The 22,401-nt window shown below is 40.0% G+C and overlaps 1 protein-coding gene across 1 annotated transcript in view; it reads left to right on the forward strand.

Annotated features, from left to right (window-relative positions):
- The window catches only part of LOC311212977 (netrin-4-like), a gene marked incomplete at both ends in the record, with an annotated part of 47,883 nt that overhangs the window by 12,818 nt on the left and 12,664 nt on the right, over positions 1 to 22,401 (forward strand). Inside the window, 3 exons of the mRNA XM_084292710.1 lie at positions 6,559 to 6,822; positions 20,609 to 20,735; positions 21,268 to 21,456. Of these exons, the coding sequence (XP_084148836.1) occupies positions 6,559 to 6,822; positions 20,609 to 20,735; positions 21,268 to 21,456 (580 nt within the window). The remainder of the gene's footprint in view (positions 1 to 6,558; positions 6,823 to 20,608; positions 20,736 to 21,267; positions 21,457 to 22,401) is intronic.

Below are 22,401 nucleotides of genomic sequence, written 5' to 3' on the forward strand. Positions count from 1 at the left end.
TGAATTGTCCAACAGTCATCAGGGCTGTCCTCTAAAAGTTGTATGATAGTATTCTGACTTACAGATGGAAAAGATTCCAGGAGGGATTAGTCACTCCTGAAGGTAAGTGCCTGGTTGTTATGACTAGGGCCGTCTGTTCAGCATTTCGTTTAACTTGAACTGTAGAGGAGATAAAATGCAGAGGAAAGTTGAGAGGAAGCAGTTAACACCAGCAGTGTAAACAAACAGATAGCACTGCCAGGCCCTGCTTCCCTGGAGGAAGAATTAAGGGGCTCAAGTATTTGTGTCTGAAGGGAATTTGAACTGACATGAGACCAGTCCAGGATTCCCGTCCGTGGCAAGTGAATTCAGGAGTGCACCAAGTGTCCTGCTCTGACCTGGTATGCAATGAGCCATTTCAGAGATATTTGGCACCTTATAAACCAGCTAGGAAGACAAAATAGTATTTTGAGCATTACTTCTGAATTTCCTGACATAATAGGCAGCAGATATCAAATCAATTTTTCTTCCTGCCCTGTTTTATGAAAGCTTAGTGAAAGTCTCAACTGTGAAAAAAGTTCTTGTCTAAAAGATTACAGATCTTAGAGATTCATTGTTGTAATTTTTGAACTCCAGGCTAAAAATCACTTACTGTTTGCTCTTTATGATGAGTGTTGTCCACACCTCACTCTCCTGGTGAGACTATGTTCTTTACTAGATCTTTTCATGTGTAAGATTTCAGCCAAGACTTAAAGATATAAGTGGCTCCACTTATGAGAAATGGATGCTCTCCCATGAGGATGCAGCTCAGTAGACACTGTGTGATACTAATGATAACTGGGTGTTTTAACTTTCCCTGACAATTCGGAGGAGTGAAATGAGACTCTTGTTCTCAGTCCAGGTCCCAGTAGGGCTGTCTGCGTCACAGAATTCCTCATGCCAGCCTCTGCCATTTCAGAGCAAATATCATAACTCATCATGAAAAAGGACACTGCATTGTGTGGGAGCAAGGAAGTGTTTTCAGATCCTCATGTAAGGTGATGCTGTGTAGAATGGAAGGAATTTTGTCCATTCTCTACATACGGACTGCAGACTGAATGATTTTGTACCCAACAGTCTAGATTTTGCACTCCAAATACATTATTTGGCTTGGTACAAGATACTGCTCCTTCCTACAAACCTTGTTTTTTACACAGATGTAGAAATTTATATCTGCAGATAACCTGAAGCTACAGGAAACATTTGGTTCAAGGAAGAAAAAAAGTCTGCATGGTTCTTCAGATTCGTCTGTCTCTAATCACAATTGTGCAGTCTTTCCCCATCATCGTATTGGCAGCAACGCCTAAATATTAATATTAATGCCACACTGACTGGATTACTGGAATAACCTCAAAGCAGATGCAAATTGAAGGGACATTGACCTGTTCTGTTTTGGAAAACACAGAATGGATTCAAGACACCACTGTATTGAAAGTAGTTGGTTTTACACAGATCAGATAACTTTAAAAAATCAAATGGACAAATAGATTATTTCTTTAACAAAGTCTCATATTCCATGCTGGCTACTAACTTTTGTTCTCCAGAAGGACAGAAGAGCAGGGGATCTTGACTAAGAAACCCTTTTCCATGAATCATCAGAATAACCCTTCTGATAGCTAAGAGGGTACCCAGACTTTCTTTGTGCTCTAGGCTATTTCAAAACAGGAAAAATGCTGCTTTTATAGTAAAGTCTACTGTTCCACAAGATGGAAGAATTTTAGTCAAGAGCTCCATCAAATAGATCAGAGGATATTTGCCACTGGGTAGGAAAAATTCTGAGACACAACTGTTTACTATTCCTTTATGAGCAAAATCAACTCACATGAAAATCTCTTAATGAAGAGGATTTAGGACTGATGAGAGTTTTTATTGCAGCTTCCTTCTGATGGGCCTAGTATAAGCACACAGACATTTCTGACCTCATTAACCTGATTGTGTGCAACATGATCAGCATAGCTTAAGGATGATTTGTAATACCAAATTCTTGTTCTGCACAAGGATCTTCTTTTGTAGGAGGCCATGCATTGGCTCTGCCCTCCATTTGTGACTCATATTCCTTGACCTTAGGCTATAAGCTTGCAAGGGGGAACCTTTGCTGTGTCCACATCTTTTCTGAATAATACTGGCTGGAAGATCAGGTTAAGAAAACAGAATTATCTGCATCAAGGATGGAGAGGCAAAACATGTGGCAAAAAATCAAAAATCTGAGGCACTGTCTCTGGAATGAAGATGATCTTTTGACTGGGGATAAAACATCACCCTCTGTGAAGCTGTGCCAACTTGCGTACAGCAAAACCAGCCAGCCCTTTAACAGTGGCTATCATTTTTAGCTTTGCACACTTACAGCATTCTCCAAACTTCCTTGCTCTTAGAAAGGTCAGGAGAGGACACGGTACTGACCATCTTTTCGAGGCGTAGCTGATTGACTTTTGAAAATGAGAATGACAAATATGCGCTTGATAGCAGATATGCTGATAAGCATGAATGCCCTACTCAGCATTCGGCTCCAGTGGCAGCTCCTGATTATAAGGGAAACTCAGGATCTAGGATGTATTTCCACAGAGGGTCGAGACTATAAAGGTGCTGAATACCCTTAACCTGCACACAGTTCTATGGAAACTGAAAGATTTCTAGGGTGTCTTTACATTACTCAGCCCTTAGCAGACTTAATCACCAGCAGATTTTCTTCTGTAGCTGTGCATATGCTATTTTTATGAAAACTACATCCTGATGCTCAGAGAAGTGACTGGGGGATAACCTGTTACAACAAGAAAAGAACAGATCTTCCATAGAGCTTGACCCCAGATAGAGACTTATATGAGAAATATCCTTGTGGTAATAATATCCCTGGGAAGCTGTTTTCAGAGCTTGCATCTTAATTATTAGAACATCTTTTTCATCACACTTTTTAAATCTCTTTTACATTAATGTAATGGAAAAGAGCAAATTTGCAAAATGTCTCTGGGAAATGAACAATGCACATGTTTTTCTTAAGCTAAGCTAAAGGCATAAGCCAAATGCCTATGTGTACAGAAGGAATCTCCTTCATGCGCTTCAGAAAGCAAAACACGACCTTGTGAAATAAACAAAGAACAGATAATACAGTGAAAATGAAGTGTCTCTTCCCACAGTGTATGACTCTAAGAGTTCATTAAGACTTAGATCTATTTCTAATCTAATCTTTAAAACATTTATATCAAAATGGTTGAGATTGCTAAACTTCTCTTTGACCTATTATTATTTTTTGAATTTTGAATGTATTGAACATCCATCCCTAGGAATTCTAAGAGAATTCACAGATAGCAATTTATTAATCTTCCTCCCCTCCTGTGAAGTACTTGAGTACTTGTATCCTATTTTTAAAAAATGTAAGCAGGACACACAGTAGATGTACATGCTAAAGTAGTACTAAATACTGATTAAAACTATGCTACCTCCACACAAAGTGCAGCTCACCTAAACCTATTTACATCATCACAACATATCTACTTAGACTCTGCTGACACAATCTTTGTTTAATTAAGTCCTCGATATCTTTGACTGGTATAAAGCTAGGGAAGATGAATTCTTTAATGGTTGTTGAATCCAAGAACATCTAAATGGCGCTCCCAAAAGATTTCACTAGTGTTATGTCACCCAAATCAGATCTTTAACATTTAAAAAATCTTGCTTTGGGAGAGATGAGGACAAACAAATCCAGCCTTACCACTGAGCTTATTCCAGACAGAAATGTGTCATGAATTAATCATACAAGCAAACTCTTGTATCTCAACTGGAATGGAGCACTCTTTTTGCTTAAAAGGATATTGCAATCCCTGTGGGACAACTAAGCTATTAATATGTCTATTCACAAATAAAGTTCAGAGTTCTAAGGAAATATGGAAATGCCAAAACAGCTCTCCTGAAGACATGCAAAGCCTGAAATGAAAATATCTGGAAAACAATAAATCCACAGGAAACTTAATCTTTTTTCCAAGTTGTAAAGCAAAGAAACAAAAAACAACCCAGCTTCATGAAAGCAAAAGTCACCATGCTGAAGAAGAGCACCCAACAACTGTTCTTTTGCCCAAAGAACTCAGTGCTGTCTGGGTACCAGTTAAGACATGGCGAGGATGGATGATCAACTGGAGATACCAAGACATGGACATCTCTCTAAACTTAAAATGTATGCAAAATGAGTTTCTACTAGCACAATATACAACATTTCCTTCATATTAATCATAACACAAAGCAAGACTATTGCCAGCAAGTACAATGCTGGAGAAGCATAGTAAAAAAAAAACACAACCCTTTGGCCATTATCTGGTCATTTCTTTCAGAGGAGCCCAGTAAAAACTCTGGTTCTTCACCTCATTCACCCTTCCTTTCTGTCTCCTGTGAGGAAATGCATACCTGTTTACGACTGGGAGCTCTGGTGCCCAGATACATTAAGCCTCTTGCTCAGGCTTGTATAAGGATGTCACTGGCAGGACCAGTGCAGATCTTGCAGAAGCTAAAAACATATTGGTTACCTGTTTTCAGATGTCTTGTCCTGGAGCAAAAAACTCTAACATTTATGTTCTTGAGCCAGTGATCTCTTAGGTATCCTCTGCTGAGCCATCCTGAAAGGAGAGACCATTTTTTACTAAGCATATATATTAGAGAAGCCACAGACAAGAAAGTCAAGTGTGAGAATGCAGCTTATAAAAACTGGTACCTGAACAGATTGCTTTACCCCTTGGCTCCTCTGTTTCACACCAATTTAAAACAGCTTCACCAGGGCTTTTAGCTATTAATGTCCTAGTAGTTAGTTTTTAACGCTGCTTTGGGATCTTTAAGCTTAGCAGGCTCTGCAGAACAATTCTGTTCAGTTCACTGCATTGGTCTTAGATGAATTGGCTAACCCATGCAGGAGGCCGTGTGTGTCTGCATGTGACCAGGTCCTCAGGACTCTGAGAAACCACTTTACCTCTGTGTGCTCCAGAGGGGACTGGGAAGAGGGAGAAAAGGCTCTTAAAACTGGCTTCCAGTAAAAAGACCAGATCGCCCGGAATTAGGGGGAACCAGACAGATGAGGTTGGACTTTGTCCTTTGAATCCCTCACAAGGGGAATGCTAGGCACCAGGACAAAACCAGATGGATCATTTGCTTATGGTTCCATTGACTGGGGGAATGTACACATTGGTGTGGAAAGGCCCAGGCTATTTTGTCATGGCTTCATTGGTCAAAGGAATGTAGGCACCTGCACTGCACAGCCTGGGCAATCTGCCCATAGTTCTATCAAACAAGACACCTCTCATCACACCAAACAGGGCTATTTGTAGCTCTGTAAATAGCTGACAGTACAAGATAAGGGAATTAAGAAAAGAAAAGAAAAAAAAAGAAAAAGAAAAAGAACTAACCAAACAGAAAATGCTACAGACAGGTGGGAAATGTACCGCTGCCTTCACTGTGCTACTGTCAGGTGCAGCTCTGTGTGAAGTCTGGAAACCGATGCTGTTAATTTAAGGGGTTTTATCTCTCCATGTGCCATCAACATGCAACAAAATTATCTTCCAGGTGTGTACCACAAGCTCTTTCCTGGATCCTGTGAGCAAAACGAAACAGAAGTATTTTACATGCTGCAAGTATTTAAATTGGTTGGTTCACCAACCAAGAAAGAAAGAAAAAAATAAATAAATAGAGAGAAAGAGGGAATCCCTATGGAAACAAAGCTTTCACTCCACTAACAGAGTTAGTCAGACAGAGACTGTCACCACTTATTAAGCTGGGCCAGAGAACCCTCAGGGCAAGTCCCTCTGCTATGATGGAGAAACCGAACCAGAGGAGAAAATAGCTCTTGGTTTGAAGTTAGCGTATCCATAACGGGCATCTAAGCCTGGGAATGAACGCATCCAGCCCTCTAGCTCACTGCTACGGACTGTGGCACAGCTCTCCATTGTCACCCTCTCCCCACAAAACCAACAGAGACAAACACCCTGAGACATACAGAGGGGCAAAGTACTACATGAGCTACAGTGCAGCAGACAGCAGGCAGGCACAAAGCCCTCCTATCCTGTGAGCTCACTGCCATGTAGCTATTTCTCCTCTTCCAATGAATAAACCAGCTTGCTTTGTTTGAAAACAGGGTTCTCTCAGTGCTTACTCACCCTAAGCCAAGTTGTGTTTTCTAGCCCATAGTCCAAGTGACCATGCCAAAAGTGTGATCTCAGTTCTCACTTCTGTCACAGATCCACTTCATGCCTTAGTTTACCTAGCTCTAGAACTCATACTAAAGCCATATTCCTGAAATGCTTCAAGAAATTTCAGTGTCATTAATACTGTATTTATGCCAATAAACCCTGGGTTTCTCCGAGTGACACTCTGATGTCACTTGGCTCAGAAACACAAGGAAGTAAACAGTGTTTGACAAGTTTCCATATATTTCCCAACCTGTAATAAGTGACTGGGCCCAGTAACCCCACTGACAGAAATGTAAACTAAAGTGTTTCCTGTTACACACTCGAGACGGAATGAAAGCAGGTATGCAGTCACGTGCTGTGTGTAATTTTTGTCTTTCAGGTGATTTATCGTGCCTTAACTCCGGCTAACAAGATTGAAGACCCCTACAGCCCCGAGGCTCAAGATCTCCTGAAACTCACCAACCTTCGCCTCCTTTTGTTAAAAAGACAGGAATGTCCGTGCCACGGCTCAGGATTGGTAGAGAAACCTCAGAGGTTTGCCCACTACGCTATTTATGACCTGATCATCCGAGGAAGCTGCTTTTGCAATGGGCATGCAGAAGAATGTGAGCTTGCCAACCGGACGGGAGACATGGAGAACGTGGTGAGTTGTAGGCATTCACTGATTTCCTAGAATCATTACCTGCTTGTGCTTTGTCTCCATCCAACTGTGGATTGTGTGTATGGTCCTGTCCCATCTTCCTTAAGCCTGTCTAAAAAAAAAGACAGCACTCTTAATCCACATCAGTGAAACCTAAAACACCCTGGGTAAAGATTTTCTACAATCCTTTATACAGTTCCAAGCTTTAATTGCATCACTAGAGATGAGATTTTCCAAAACCTCTGGATCTCCAAACACCTATAAACCGTGAGGGAACTTTGTAACAGGAACAGAGGTCCAAATACAGGGATTGAAATCTACCTGCACAGAATGAACCAATCTCTTTAATGCAAAGAGTGCCCTGACTTACCAGAATTTTATTATTAGATCTTGATTTTCAGGTTTTCTGAGTTTGTGAGACATGAACAGCTCTGCCATACTTAGGGTTTCAGTCTTTACTTTTAGTTGTCAGCCTTGTATGTTTTTGTTAATTTCACTGCATAGCCAGAGGTGTTCAGGACCCGAAAATATTTTCTCTTCCCTCCCTTTTTACTACTTAACTTATTTGAAAATGTTAGAACTTAAAATAAAAAATAAAAGGAGACAAACTTCATATGAATCATCTTCCATAGTACTATTACTGTCCCCTGTTCAGTGTTTTATATGCATGCTCAGATGTTGCTGTTCAGGGGTTATCACTGATATCTACATTTTGATTTAGCTGCAAGTATTATGCAGAAGAATGGTAATAACAGTCACAGGGAAATGATGCTAACCCAATACCCAGGTACTTCTAAACATGTACATCACAGACAGACCTCAAGCCACTTTAAACTAGCCAATGATTCCACTGGTTCCAGTAGGCTGTCTATCCCTGTAATGCGTTTTGAAAACCAAAATAACCTTAATTTTTTTAGTCCCTCATGCACTCTGACAAAATAGATGTAAGAAATACATCCTCAGGTAAATTCCATCCATTCAGATGTGTGGCACTTGACATTTTGGTTTATTTTCTTCTGGAATATATATTCATCATCTTTCAGCTCTTCTAAGTTGAGACGTAGATATTGTACAAATAATTAGGACTGCATGATTTCACAATATTTGCAAAATCATTTCTGAATCTGTACCATCTGTGGTATAAATCTAATTTACAGTACTCTAGCACTGGATGATGTCATGAGGCTCTGTTAACTACAAATATAGACCCACATAGGACATAACTGTGTGGAGAAAAGCTGTTTAAAGAGTGCATCCTCCCCATTGCAAACTGTTAAATACACACATGGTGAAACCAAATAACAGGCTAAATGAATACAGCTGGTAGAAGAATAAACACTCTGTCCATCAGAAGAGGAAAACAAGGTATTGTGTATGTTACTGACATAACCATTGTAAACTATGACTGGAGGTTTTTTACACCGTTCACAAGGGAATAGAATCTTTGCGTGCCATCAATGACTTCATGGGGCAGAAGGTGAAGCAGTTTTGATGAAACGCACTTCATGAGTGAGTCATGTCTCAGGAGACCAGAGGGTGGATGCATCCCAGCATTCAACACAGGCACAGATATTATCAAGTCTTTGCCTAAGCAGGGATTCAAAGACAGCAGGAAGTAAGAAAAGCCTTCCAGAGCTTTAACTACTTCTTGAATCCTAGGTGAGGGCTGGAAAAGACTGTGATTGAGCTGCTTTAAGTCCTTGCATTAAGGTATGATCAAGCATACCTAAGCTGTTCGCTAGTGAATGCCCATTGAAATAGTTATTGAAAATCTCTAATTAGGGGGATTTAATAGCAGCCTTCAGTAGTTGTTACCATTCCAACAGTCTGAAAGCCCTTCCATGGTGCCTGCCTCAATAAGGTGGTTCCTTCTTGTCCCTTTTCCTCCAGTGATCATGGAGAGCAGTCAATTCTCATTCTGCTGATAGATCTGGAAGGTTCTTACCATGTCCTCTCCTGGTTTTTGCTTTTTTGCACTAACCAGAGAAGCGTGAAACCTCAGTGGTCAAAACTGAAAATTCTAACACAAGTTCATACGAGCCTGAAGTAAAGATGGTCTTATTATTTTGCTGCTGTTTTCTATGCTTTGGTCATTAAATCTTAGCTCTTTTTCATATATACGGTGAAAATTGGCTAAAATGACGGTATTCAAGCAAGTATATAACTCTGCATCTTACAATATGGTAACCTTCTTGCCTACATACAGAAGGAAAAGGTTTCTGTTGTTGAGTGGCAAACACCAATGATACATGTCATATTACCAAACTGCACTGCAACAAAACTCTGTCATCTTCCAGTTCTCCTTTCTCAGCAGAGAGATGGAAGGTGCTCTTCTTTCACACAAGGACTAAAACAGAACAGAGGAAAAGGATGTTAAAAACAAACACTGCCTGTTCAGAAATAATCTGGTTCATTCCACTAGCCACATCTAATATTTAACAAGCACATGGACAGAGAAAGTCTCAAGACACAGAGTTTATTATGTGGCTAGCGTGGGTGATAAAACAGCATGAATGCAGAGCAACTTCAAGTTTCCTGTGTTCTGTCATGTAATTAAATAAAATGCTGGAAAAAATACAGACCTCCACAGAAAGGCCTAAGCAATAGGAGTCAATGTCTCTTAATATTTTAGAGCCCTCATGCAATGGTCTTTTCTGTACTTAACAAAAACAGAAGCAAGTCCATGTAGAAAACAACTGTGATTATTTGTCATGGGATAGGCCCAAAAACTGAGATCATTCTGCACTTAGGTCTTGGAAAAGATGTAATTGTTAATTTCTAAGTCTGCTTTTCTTACTCTTGAAAGAAATCTGTTCCATTTCTAATACTTGTTGCACTGCTATACTGTATGGAGACTAAATAATGGAGAAAATGAAAACAAATTTCTTGACAATTCTGAACCAACACTTTTCAACTCCATTCTGGAGGGTCTTGATAATTTCTTACTAGTAGATAATCTATCAATCACCAGTTTATTTGTGGATCTGTCAATTCAGTCAGGACAACCCGTTCAGCTTCTGGCTTTTCCACAGAGGCTGCCAATAAGAAATGTAGTGGTATGAGAAGTAATGTCACAGATGCCACAGTGTCACAGAAACTAATGATACAAGACAAATGCAAATTATCATATTAACCCTCCAAAAGGCATATAATTATTCCTACCTTGGAATCCTAGATAGTGTCATGTATATTGACTCTATTTGGCCACAAGTCACTAGTGAAAATACTGAGTAAATAAGGAGCAAAGGATACCATGGAAAAGTCTTTTGGCTTCTTAGTTGGACTGCAAACCACTAATAATTACTCTTTCAACATGGCTTTTTTTTTTTTTTTTAATTAGTTTGCAACCACCTCAGTACAATTTATCTAGATCTTATTTCCCGTATTAACTACTGAGAGAATCATGTCAGACAGGAGAAAAGCTTTGAGGAATGAAGATGGGAACAGTAAGCAGTAGTCAAGAAACTTCTGGGCAAGCATATATTGAATTTGGGGTTTGTTGCTAGAGACAGTGATATTCTCTTTTCTACTTCCTTTCTTCAGACCAAAGACAAGAGACACGGAGATGCCATGACCAACTTAAATAGCTTCTTATGATAACTATGGACAAAATTCTTCTTTCTTAATTTCATTGCCTGTAATATTCAAACTTTTTAAGGCAGCTCCTTTGTCAGTGAACAAAACTGTCTATTGACATTGTATTTTGGTGAAGAAACTGCAGAGGTGCATTTGCTTTTAAGTGTAGGGCATGAATATGCTCTTATGGGGGAAACAAATACTAGGACCTAGCCACCTGAACACATCTCGTCATCTTCCACCATTGGGTGGAATGGAAAGTAATCCTGTCCAAGATGTTGCTGATGAAGAGTATACAAGGGTATGTGTTGTTTTATAGTACATGATTCCTTTAATAAGCTCCAGCAAAGTTAGGAACCTTTCAGGTTTAGAATCTGCTTTGATGACATATTTTAGCTGAATCCAGGGGGGCTTCCAGAACTTACAATGTTTACAAAGCAGAAAGCACACATGGACAATTCTGTCTGAATCTAGACCAAATTCCTTTCCATTTGCCAAACATTTCACAATTCTCTTTCTGGTACATGGGAAATAAGCATGGACAGAGGAAAGCAAATGTAGATTAAAATGTTACTGACTAAAGCATTAGGTTTTTTTACTCGTTAATTTTTGGTACCTTCACTGCCAGGAAATTCTTACAAGTTGCCTCGGATGTTTCTTTTCCTTCTTCATCCTGTTTACAGAGACAAACTAGACTCCCTGTGGGTCTGATCCTCCACAATGAAGCAAATGGAAAGTTTTCTATTTACTTCAAAGGGAGCAGGATCTGGTCCTAAGTAAGATTCCTTGTTTGGCATAAGGCAGGTTACATAAGGTAAAACTTGTTTTTCTACAGTGATTTTCTAGGCAACTTGGCTGTCATCTCTCTTGCAAACATTATCTCTTCTTCAAATATCTTGTGCAGTTCTTGATAATCCCCCAACTAAGTTTTCACATTATCTGATCCACGCTGTGCCAGTCTGTATGATGTCCAGCACTCAGAGCTGCCAGGAGGTGCACTATGCTGCAGCTGGCAACTCAAAGAGCAGGTTTTGTTTAGAAAAAAGTTAGTCTGAGTATCAGCCATGTGAGTAGCATTGTGAATGTTAAAAAGAATCACAAAAGCTTCAGAATAAATTATAGAAATATATGCCTACGCTGATATGGCAAACCCCCAAATCAGCAATTCCTTCTGAGATATTAAAAATTCACATCTAAGTTAAAATACCATACAACATTTCTGGTTTTGATGGCTCTTCACCAGTAGACTCAAACTTGAACAAGATGGTCATGCCCACCCTGACAGCATCCCTGCTACTTTGCTGTTTCAGCTAGAATAGCAGGGACATGTGTAAGCACTACTTCACTCAGTTATGAACCTGACATTCAGGTAAGGTTCAGGTAAGGACAGGTCTGCCCACCCCCTACTTTTCCACTTAGCACTGCCCACTGAGTTACAGCCAAGAGCAGGAAGAGTTTTGTGCTGCTCTGCAGCCCCATACATCTGCACTGGCTAACACGTCTTTTTGAGCTCTGAAATGAAATTAGTCTAAGGGCTATTTCATCTGATGAAAGACAATTAATTTGGCTACTCTGGTGTAAAATATATGATGTCTTACTGTACCTTGAATTCACTTGTGGCACATCAGGTGTGTGGACTGCGCTTCTACTGATTATAATTGGTGTGTTTAACTTGATGTTCATGCAGGTTCTCCATAAGCACTACTAAAAACCTGTGGTTTGCCACCACAGCATCTGGCATTCAGACCATCAACATGAGGTTTTACGTATGGTTTAGAGAATAACCACAATTTTGATGGTATGATCCACATCGTGGTTCAGCCAGCAGGAATTCTGCAATTATAAAGTCAACAAGTTTTCCCTGCATTTTATTATTGTTGTGGAAATATCTTTTACTACTGCTAAAGTCCAAATCAGAAAAACATGCCTATTCAGGAGTGGTGTTTAAACAAATGTCTAAATGCTTTCCTGAGTCAGGGCTCAGGGCAGATTCACCCATGCAACACTCATACTACGTTTAGGAAACTGTCTCTTATTTTTTGGAATGGGGTAAACAATTTCTTATCTCACATTATTAGCCTTTAAATGGTGTTTTTCTTAAAAGCATGTCTATGAAAGAGCTATTTAAAAGTAGTTTAATTTTATTGCTTAATTGCTTTCATTAATGTTTTTGTTGTTGTTGTGTTTTTAATTGCTGAATTGATGTTCTCTGCTAATTTTATCTCTGTGAAGGAACCACAATAACCCTGCTAGTAGAACCATTTGACTGCAAACAGTTGTAAATATGCTTTAGGGCTGGTAAAATATGCCTTACAATTCCTTCAAGAACTACTTTTCACAACAAAGCTACGAGAGTCTGTGTATGTGTGAGAGGGAGAAAAAATTGCTTTATCTCAGAGATATCAGCCACCATTTTGCTACCAACACTTCTCTAATGTCCTGTAGTCCAGCATGTTTCTGAGTGTCTTTCATTTAAGCTCCACAGAATGCACACTGTTCTGTCTCTAGGTTAAATTTGACACAGCCACCAGTGCTAGGAAGTTGCTGTGATGTGACAGTCATAGAAGCTGCTGCATTTGGCCTCATACATTAGGACCTTGTGTTTTTAAGCTCCCCTGGGATGAACAGACTGCTATGTTGTTTCTGTCCTCAGCTCACCTACCTCTCACCACAACACAAGTTTGCAGTCTTTTACCAAAGCTTTTCAAGGCTTTTCAGCCCATGCACTCAGCCCCAGAAACCTAGTAATTTAAGCAAATTTTTCTAGAGTTGTACCTTGTGGGTATGTGGAGTTTGCAGTTAAGTGATTTGGAGGCAGGTGCACACATAGAGAAAATTTTCACAGGATCTTTAAAAAAAAATCCATATTACTCTGCTTAAAAGTTATAAAATCCTACATCCATTTCCTTGCCTTGCTTCACCCACTGAGCTAGAAGGGACTTGGGGATGAGTCTTATGCCCATTAGGGCTTCAGAGTCCTTCTCTTGCAATGTACAAGTTTTCTGCTAAATTATGGACTTTCTCTCCCTTTTTCTCCATTCTGTCAGACAGATTCCTTATAAATTTGGCTGGTCCAGTGCTATGTCAACCCTGCCCTCCCCCACTCTCCGAACTGTAGCCATCTGCAGAGGAGCTGTAGAAAACTATTTTTCTCTTGGCTTCATCTGTTCCATTACTCAACATAATTTCACTTGAATGGGAGCTACGCATGTTGCCAAATTCGCTGAGGTAAAAATTCAGAGAAGAGTATGCAGGCCCACACTTGGAGTGGATTTGAATCTCACACCCCCAGAGCCACTATGGATTAACCAGCAGAAACTCATCTAGTCCAGACAGTGACTCAGGTATTCACTTATTAAAATATTAGGACTTGCTCCACCTTCTGCTTCCTGCTTTCATAAGACAGTCCCTCAGATATTGTGACCTGTTGTAACTCAGGGGCGGCATTTCAGCACGACAGCTGTTACTTGTATGCAGCTTGTTATAGACTGATAATGGAGTTGTTGGCACTGTAGGTAAAAATAAAAGGACACCAGCTCAAAAATGAAGAAAAAAGCACTGAGGAAGAAAACAACAGGAAAACAGAGAAATGTGGCCTAAGGCACAGCCAGGCATGTGTGTAAAGACAGACGGAGGTGAATGCAGGCAGAGGATGGAGTTGTGTCTTGAAACTGCCACAGGCCGAGGTTGGCCTGCTATATTCCCTCACACGAAGCATGGATTTTGTACCTCTTCCGTTCTATTTATCCTGTTCTTTGTTACTGTTCAGATAGGGGCTTAGCGATGCCAGTCTGAATATGCAGCTAAACACTGCCACTGATTTTTTTTTGTCACCATTACCTGGTTAGTCAATTTGGAACTGGTGGCAGCTTTCGCTCACTGCTGTACAGGCCGTATGGTCTCAGATGGCCTTGCCGCAACTGCCCCAGCTCTCCTTATCCCTGCCAAGTTCCCTCAGACTTAATTTACCAAAGTGACCAAGTACAAGCCAGAAATCCAATTCCCTCTGAAAACACCCATATGTGTACTAGTTTTCAGACACACACACTTGTTAGACCTTTCCCCAGAAACCAGCAAGTGACATAGGAAAATAATGGCTTTTTTCATTCCTGATTAGAGCAGGAATTTGAACTATCAACCTACCCATGGCAGGCACTGTACTCCCAAACCACTCATTCTCTTAAGTCTTTGAAAACTTGAAAAAGTTGACGTAATTTTTAAATTTGGTCTCTTAGAAGTCAAATCTACTCTCCTCAGGACCTGATATTGAAAAATTTATTATAAATCTGCACAGATACACTTCTTAATTAGAAGAGACAACAGAGTACATTTGAACTGTGAGGCAAACAAAGGGGAACAGGAGACACTAGTTTGTATTTAACCATTCAAACAACCCAGAAAAGGTCATTTTACTAAAAACAGGTAAGGGACCAGCCTCTGATGTCATTGCAAACTGCTGTATCCAAAATTGCTCTGGCGACATTACAAAAGTGAATACAGAGCCCAAAGACAAACATTTTCTCTGAATCAGCAACAGTTGCTCTGTTCTGGAAGGCTTCCAAATTTAACCTTCATTCATTAGAGAAAAAAAAAATAAAAATAGACTGAGAATAGCCCAGGAGAAAGACTAGCAACCACAACATTTACTGAAAGGACAAAAGGTAAAAGAAACTGAACAGGGAGACAGAAAAGCAAAATGCTTGAGGTGTTATTCTAAGTTAAACAGAGTTTAAAAAATAAAAAAAATGTGGGACAGAGATGGCAAATATGCACTTGTTCTCTCAGCTGCAGATGAGAATTTAGGTGAAATTTTGTACAGGCAAAGGTGAATAGGTATAGTGCAATTTATGGGAAGCACTGTACCAAAGTAAGAGGTGGTCCTACACTATTTGTTATAAACCAACCAGAAGCTACTGAGCTCCATGCAAAAACTACGAGATGAAATTCGTGGTTTAGTGTAGCAGGGTGAGCTAAGTGATTGAAATTGATCATTCAGGCATTAAAGTCTATGAAGCTATAGCCTCCTTCAAGTCATGACTCAAAGCTGCTCAGGTGGTAGATGTACAAATCACAGCCTTTGGCAACAATACCAGACTGTTATAACAGCACAACTGTACAGTGAGTCAGATCATGGAATTAATCCAGATTAAGAATATTATTGCCAAAGTAAAAATAAATAAATAATTTTAATATGGTTAAGTTTCACTGTCCAATTTACACATGACTCAAGGCATGATGCAAAAGGTAGTAACATAGACAGAAGCAGTACTAAAAGCAGAAATATCTTAAATTGTGCTTGCTGACAAAGACTTCATATCCTAAAACCACTGACTGAGAACATAGCCACTATACAAAGACACAAAAGCAGAGTTTGCTTTCAAGTGGCTGCTAAATCCAATATGATTGTGATTGAGAGTGTAGTATAACATTTTGGTTCCTGTCCTAGACTAATAATATCTTCAGACTGCCAGCATATCAGCCTGTAAACTTTTAACCTTTGCAAAAGCTGATTAAAAAACTGGAAGTTTGACGTAGACAGAATATTAGTATTGAAAGCTACAGTTTTCATCTTTCAAAGCTCATAGCATGCATTAGTGACATGAATAACCTTGGCAGAAAACATTCTAGAAGCTAGACTGCAGGAATACAAACCATCACAGGTTATGAACATAGTACTTCTGACTGGTTTTATAAATGTGGTAGTTTACATAATCACACGGTCTGCCTGCAAGCGCACCTATTTCTTTGATCCATTTAGCACAGTAACTTTGGAAGGCACCATTCAGTTTCAAACACATTTGTCAGACCAACTGAGCTCTTAATACAATGATGATCCAATGAAGGGGAACGATCATTGGAGATAACTAGAGTTATCACAGTAATGAGGAGAAGCAGATGGAGGGAGATGTCATGAAAATAAATTCCTTATTATTTCTGAAGTACTCAATTATCGCAGCAATAAGCATTGTGGAAAGGCCCATATAGGCCTAAATTCTTTTATATCTACGGATCAGTAAGCGCTGAGTGATGTGGTGTCACATATTTCATGTTAGATAAAGTGAAATATTAGAGATGTGAGACACAAATCCCCTGGGTCTTAATCTTTCTCCTGCTGTACCAACACATTTATATGTATTCACATAAATCTCTGTCATAAACTAATCAGGCTTGAGCTGAAAAATGGCTAGGCTTCTTAAGTGACTGCACAAATCTCAAATAAGTCTGTGTTGCTCATACCTTACTTTCAAATCCCCTCTATCTGGACCACCAGTTCCAAGCCTAGAAAGGAAAAATATTTTTGCCTTCTAACAGCCAAATATCATAAATCTCCCAATAACATGAATCCAGTAGTAATCAAACAATTATCAGTGTCCTGAAGGCTTTAATAGGGTTTTAATGGTTGTAACCAGCCCCACCTGGGACTCACACCCATGCCCTCTCTCCATAGGCCCAGAGGCTCCATTTAAGCTCAGCCCTGGGCCTGTACTTTTTGTTTAAGCAGTGCTGTGGGAGTTCTTGCCTTCGTATCTGCCCCCGGAGGGATGTTGGGCTTGTGCTACAGGTGGTTTCCCTCCTGGTAGAGCTGTTACATTTGTTGTCGTTTGTCTCCCTTTCTGCTTCCAGTGTGGGTTTTGGTCAGATGTTGTAGGCTTGGTTCTAGGCCTGTCTGTCTCTTGCTGTTCTTGAAGTCAGGGCACAGTCTTTGCTATAGTCACTGTCAACCTATAGCTCCATATCCCTCAATGTCCTTGCTGTTCCATGATAGTCATCTATCATATCATCTACCTTTACTTCTACCTTGCTTTCTAGAACCTAGAAAACGTGTGTCTCTCCCTTAAATCTGTATTTCTTTAACTATTTTATTTACTGTGGTTTGATCATCCGGTGAGATCCTGTGCATCCTGAGGTCTTCTGTTATGCAGAGAGCACAACCTGCTTTTTGGACCCACTTAAGAGCTCTTAATGTTTTTCAGCAGGGAATAACAAGTCAGAGACCAGCCTGCTCTTGTGGTGTTGAGTGTGACTCTCATATTCTTCCTTCCCTGAGCAGATATCTCATTTCCAATTTTATCTTACAATTTCCTATATATCATTCTTGTTCCTTCCTGGACTTCCATTCCTGGCTGCCTTTCCTATCTCTTCTTCTCTAACAGAACACATTGCTTCTCCTGTTACTTACTGCTGCCTCTTCTATCCTCATTTCACATCTTGGTCAGGTGTAACAGGTCTCTTCATAACTCAATTTCTCCTCCAGTCTTCCTGTCATTACCACTTGCTGAGTTGCTTCTTTGCTCTCTTCTTTTGATCCTCTTTCTGTACTTGTCACTTCATGTTGCGCTCTCCTCCTTAACTATTTTCTCATGTAAATGTAGCATGAGATGATTCTCACTGACTAAACATCTTCCACCCAGTCACAAGAAACACAGGCACGTTTGCTTTCTCTTCAATTATCCTTTACTGTTTTCTTAATGCCTGTCAGTGCTTCTTCCCTGCTCGAAGCCAGTTATCCTTCCATGCATTTGGAAGTATATTTGCAACTGTTCAATAGTAGAGATTGTAAGCAGGAAGCTTCCTTTATGCCTTTGTCTTACTTGCAACATGTCATCCCTAGATAGTCTCCACAAACTACAACTTGCAACAAAACAAGTCAGTGGACAACATCTATTTACCTTCAAACAACAACTTCATTCTTCCTTCCTCATTGAACTTTCCTGTTTATTCTTAATAATTGTTCATGAGTACTCATACCATCTGTGCTGTGCACTGTAAGCACAGGGTTCTGTGGAATAATGAATATTTGATCATGTCATTCAAGGCTAAAACAAGATTGCATAGTTTAATTCTGCCATTTCCCAGCTGTATAGTCTCTATTCCTTTCATGTGATTTTTATTGTATAAAGAAAGTGTATATTTTGTATACCTGTAATCATTTTGAAAAAAAGACAATTTACAAATGTTGTGCTGAAATACACAGGCATTTCCTGTAAACTAAGAAATTTTTGGTTCTAGTCTGTTTTGGAATCAGTTGAAAAGTTCAGATAGTTTGAAGTTTGGGGTCACTAAAAAAAATAATTCTGTAGTTCTGAGTCAGGCTCACTTTTTCCTCAGCTCTGGTCCTTTTCTCTGTTCTATGGCTTCTGAAAAGTATTCATTGCTTTTAAGTCACTGTGTTCAGAGGGGGAACTAAAAAGCCTGAAGAGCCAAATTCAAATGAAGAAAAGCCAAACACTATTTCTTCTTGGTATTATTGTTTCTCTGTAATTTGTTGTCATATTTAGTACTTTGAACGTGGATGACTTTCTTGGACAAAGGTCTGGAGAGGCATCCCATAATGTGCTACATGCTGTATCCTCCTGAGGTTTACTGGTGCTGAGCCCTGACAGAGAAATGCATACCCTGAAGTCTGTGCTCAGTCTTCCGTGAGGAGGCAGCCAACCGCTCTGTGCAGCAGCAAATCTGCCAGCTGGCCAGAGAGGGGCAATGGCATCAGCTGCAGCCTATCCCCTTTGCTAGCTGCATGACATATCTGGTCTGGGAGGATTAAAAACCAGGGCAGCAGAGAGCAAATTGCTGCAGGGAGATGGCTTTGGGGGCAGGGGAGAGCATTCACTCTTTTGAATGTTTGTCTTGATCCCAAGCTACCTGCTATGAGGGATGGGGTTGAGGGAGAACAGCAAAGGGGAAGTCTGACTTTCAGGAAAGACTGTGGAGAAGCATAACTCACATTAGTGGTGAGATTAAAGGATTACATTCAATTCACACCACAGTCAAAATGAAATCTCGGCTTCTGCTTTTTGTGTAACGTGGGCAGAGCTGTGATGGTGGTTACAGAGCTTAGCATCCTGAATCATGCATGAGGGAGAGAGTCTAGTCCCAGATTTTGTTTGCTACTCTAGAACAAATGTCTCCCTCCATGTGAAATACATGCCACTAATTGACAACTGCTTTTGTGGTGGGCAACAAATAAGATGTATGGTCCCACCTTTCCTCAAATAATTTCTCAGGGGCCTTTCTCTGAGGCATTGCAAATATATTACAATCTTTTCTTAATAAATTAACAAAAAAAAAAGTGTAAAGCACTTCTTGGATATAGTTCAATTATAGAATCTCATGCACCTGTAGTGGACCTGGTTATTATTATTGTGTACGAAACTAATTTCAATAGTACATTTGAACTAGATTCATTTATTAGATTTGAACTAATTTCAATAGTTCATTTGAAGGCTGGACTCACCCAGTTTCTGATATCAAGTTTCTAGTGCGAATACCTGATTTCAAAACTGATATGTATTAAAATATTTTCATGAGTAAAAATAAATTATTGTATTCCACTGAAAGCAGGTAAGTATAGAGGAAGCAAGATCTTTCTTCAGATAACTTTTCAAGAAAATAGTCGCAGAGGAAACTATGCTATTCAGCCATCTCCAGTCAAGACTTTTTATCACTTCACTGTTTCCCCTTCAAATATTTGGTGAACTTCTATTTCCTTGCCTAGGTAGGTTCATATGTTTAGTTTCTGTAGATCAACTCTGTTCTTCATCCACACCAGTTTCTGTTGAACATCTTCTAGTTTCTCATTATCTGGTAACAATATGGTCAGAACTGAAAGCTGTAGTGGAGGTACAGTTTTCTCACAACTGAACAATAAATAACTATTTCCTATCTACTTAGAATCACAATGCTTTTTCTTACACAGCCCAAAGTTTAACTGGGTCATTCCTGATCATCTGTTCTTTGCATATTCATATGTAGGCTGGTAAATTGGTGCCTGTTGTACCTAGGTCTATTTCAGCATCTGTGCTGTCCTCATGGAACATGTGGTTTGGATTGTTTCTCTGTGGGTCTGCTGAGTGGTATTTTTCCAAATTTCACAATTATTTTTGCTCAATTTTTAACTGTGCTGGGAGGTCCCAGATAACTTGCTTGTTTTTCTAACAATTTATAATTTAGTAATTCATGATGATTTAATTACCATCTTCCAGATCACTGTTAGTACCTAATAAGACAGGGACCAACACCCTCTGGTAGGCTGTGTTCTGTTCTCCTATGACTCAGCTCTGCTAACCAAGCCTGTATTTGACACTGGAGGTTTCTTAACGGAGTCAGGCATCTGTGGAAGAGCTGTGCAGAAGTCCTGGATCTTCATGAGGCTGTTGGGCACTCCACCATGTTAATGCTTGTAGCTGTTTGACTGTGTTCTCTTTCCCGACAGGTCCATGGGAAGTGTGTGTGCAGACACAACACAGCAGGGGACCACTGTGAGAAATGTGCACCACTATACAACGATCAGCCTTGGAAGCCAGGAGATGGAAAAACAGGGGCACCGAATGAATGCAGAAGTAAGTGGGAGGGGGTTTACTGATCCAGGGCTTCAGGGTGAGCACTGACAATGACAGCAGGCAAAGTTCTCTGGCTAAGATGTCATCAATTCACATTAATGATGCCATTACAGAAATGGTGGTAAGTTGCTGGTCGTTGATGGAATATTTCAGTATGCTTATTGTTTTACTGCAGCTGATGCATTTGGGCTATTGGAAAGCGGAATTCACAAGGCAGAAATCTTTTTGTCCGCGCCTATATCCCCTCCTGCATTTTAGCATTCTAGGGTTTTGTGTAAGGCTTACAATACCATCAGATTGGTTTGTGTTACTATGAGAACATGACACAATTTGCAACCACCCAAGCTTCTTGGGTGTTCTCTGTGTTGCAACTTTGAATTTTTTTTAATGAAAATCAAGGATTGCAAGAAGAGGAAATGTGTTGTATTCAGATATTTCCTCTATGATTCACAGTAGGAAAATGATACTATTTAAATAGCATTTGTTGTGCCTATTGGATAAGCCTGAAGTATGTTTCCCTGTTTCCCATCAGAGTGTCGCTGTCACAACCATGCTGACAGCTGCCATTTTGATCTGAGTGTTTGGCTGGCATCAGGAAAACGCAGTGGTGGAGTCTGTGACAACTGCAAGCATAACACAGAGGGACATCGGTGTCAAAGGTGCAAACCAGGGTATTACCGAGATAAAGGGAAACCCATGTCTTCTAGCGAGGTCTGCAAACGTAAGTGATTACTGTTATGTTCAGTGAAGATAAATGAGTGGTGGAAGCCTGTTGAAACAATCAGCAACTATGGAAGTATTACTGTCCTTTCTTTGTATTTTGTTCCTAGACTTCAGTTTTCTGATCAAAGGCCATTTTTCTGATTTGCTGTGTCTATTCCCCTATGGTGTCACAAATTATTTTTTTCTGCTGACTGTAATAGTTCTCCCAATGCATTACATCCTAGTGAAAGTGACATTCCTCTTGTGCTTGCATTTAAAATAATGTGATTCTATTTCTCACTTGAGGTGCATTTTATTTAACTTTTTCCTGCACCTCTCTTAAGGCTGGGTGCCTATGTGTAAGCTATTGTTAAATTCCCTTTGATTATGCAACATCTGTGGACGTAAATGTATATGATAACGGCTACAGGAGGTGTATATCCATATGGGAACAGATGAATCAGAGCTCACAGACTTATCTCTAAATTCTACAGCTGTATTATGGGGTGCTCTGCCCAAATTAATTGCCTCATTAACACTTCAGCAGGATGTGTTAGGAAGTAACTCACACGCATGTATAACCTCTGGATCAAGGTAGTTTGCACCCAGACAGTCTGGAACATAGCCAGAACAAGCCCAAATCTCCCTTACTGTAGATGTTCTCTGAGTATTCTGCCAAGCTTCACACCTCTTATTCCATCTGGCATCTATTTGGGAGGATGCTATTTTCAACAATGTACGTGATTTTGATTCTCCCTTTGGATAGTCTTTCTTCCCTTCAACTTAGACATCGGTTGCCAGCATGGAGAACTTCGGCCTCTGTCATCCATACTCACGTCTGCTGGCAGCATATGCCTTTGAAGCTTTCCTAACACCTTGATGGTCTTCATCAAGATTTCTCTTAAACACTCCTCTCCCTGGGACTAATGGCCTGTGATATTGCTTAAACTTTCTGTGAACAGCA

The sequence above is a fragment of the Netta rufina genome, assembly GCF_964035555.1.
Source record: "Netta rufina genome assembly, chromosome: 10".
In the NCBI taxonomy this organism is placed as follows: Eukaryota; Metazoa; Chordata; class Aves; order Anseriformes; family Anatidae; genus Netta; species Netta rufina.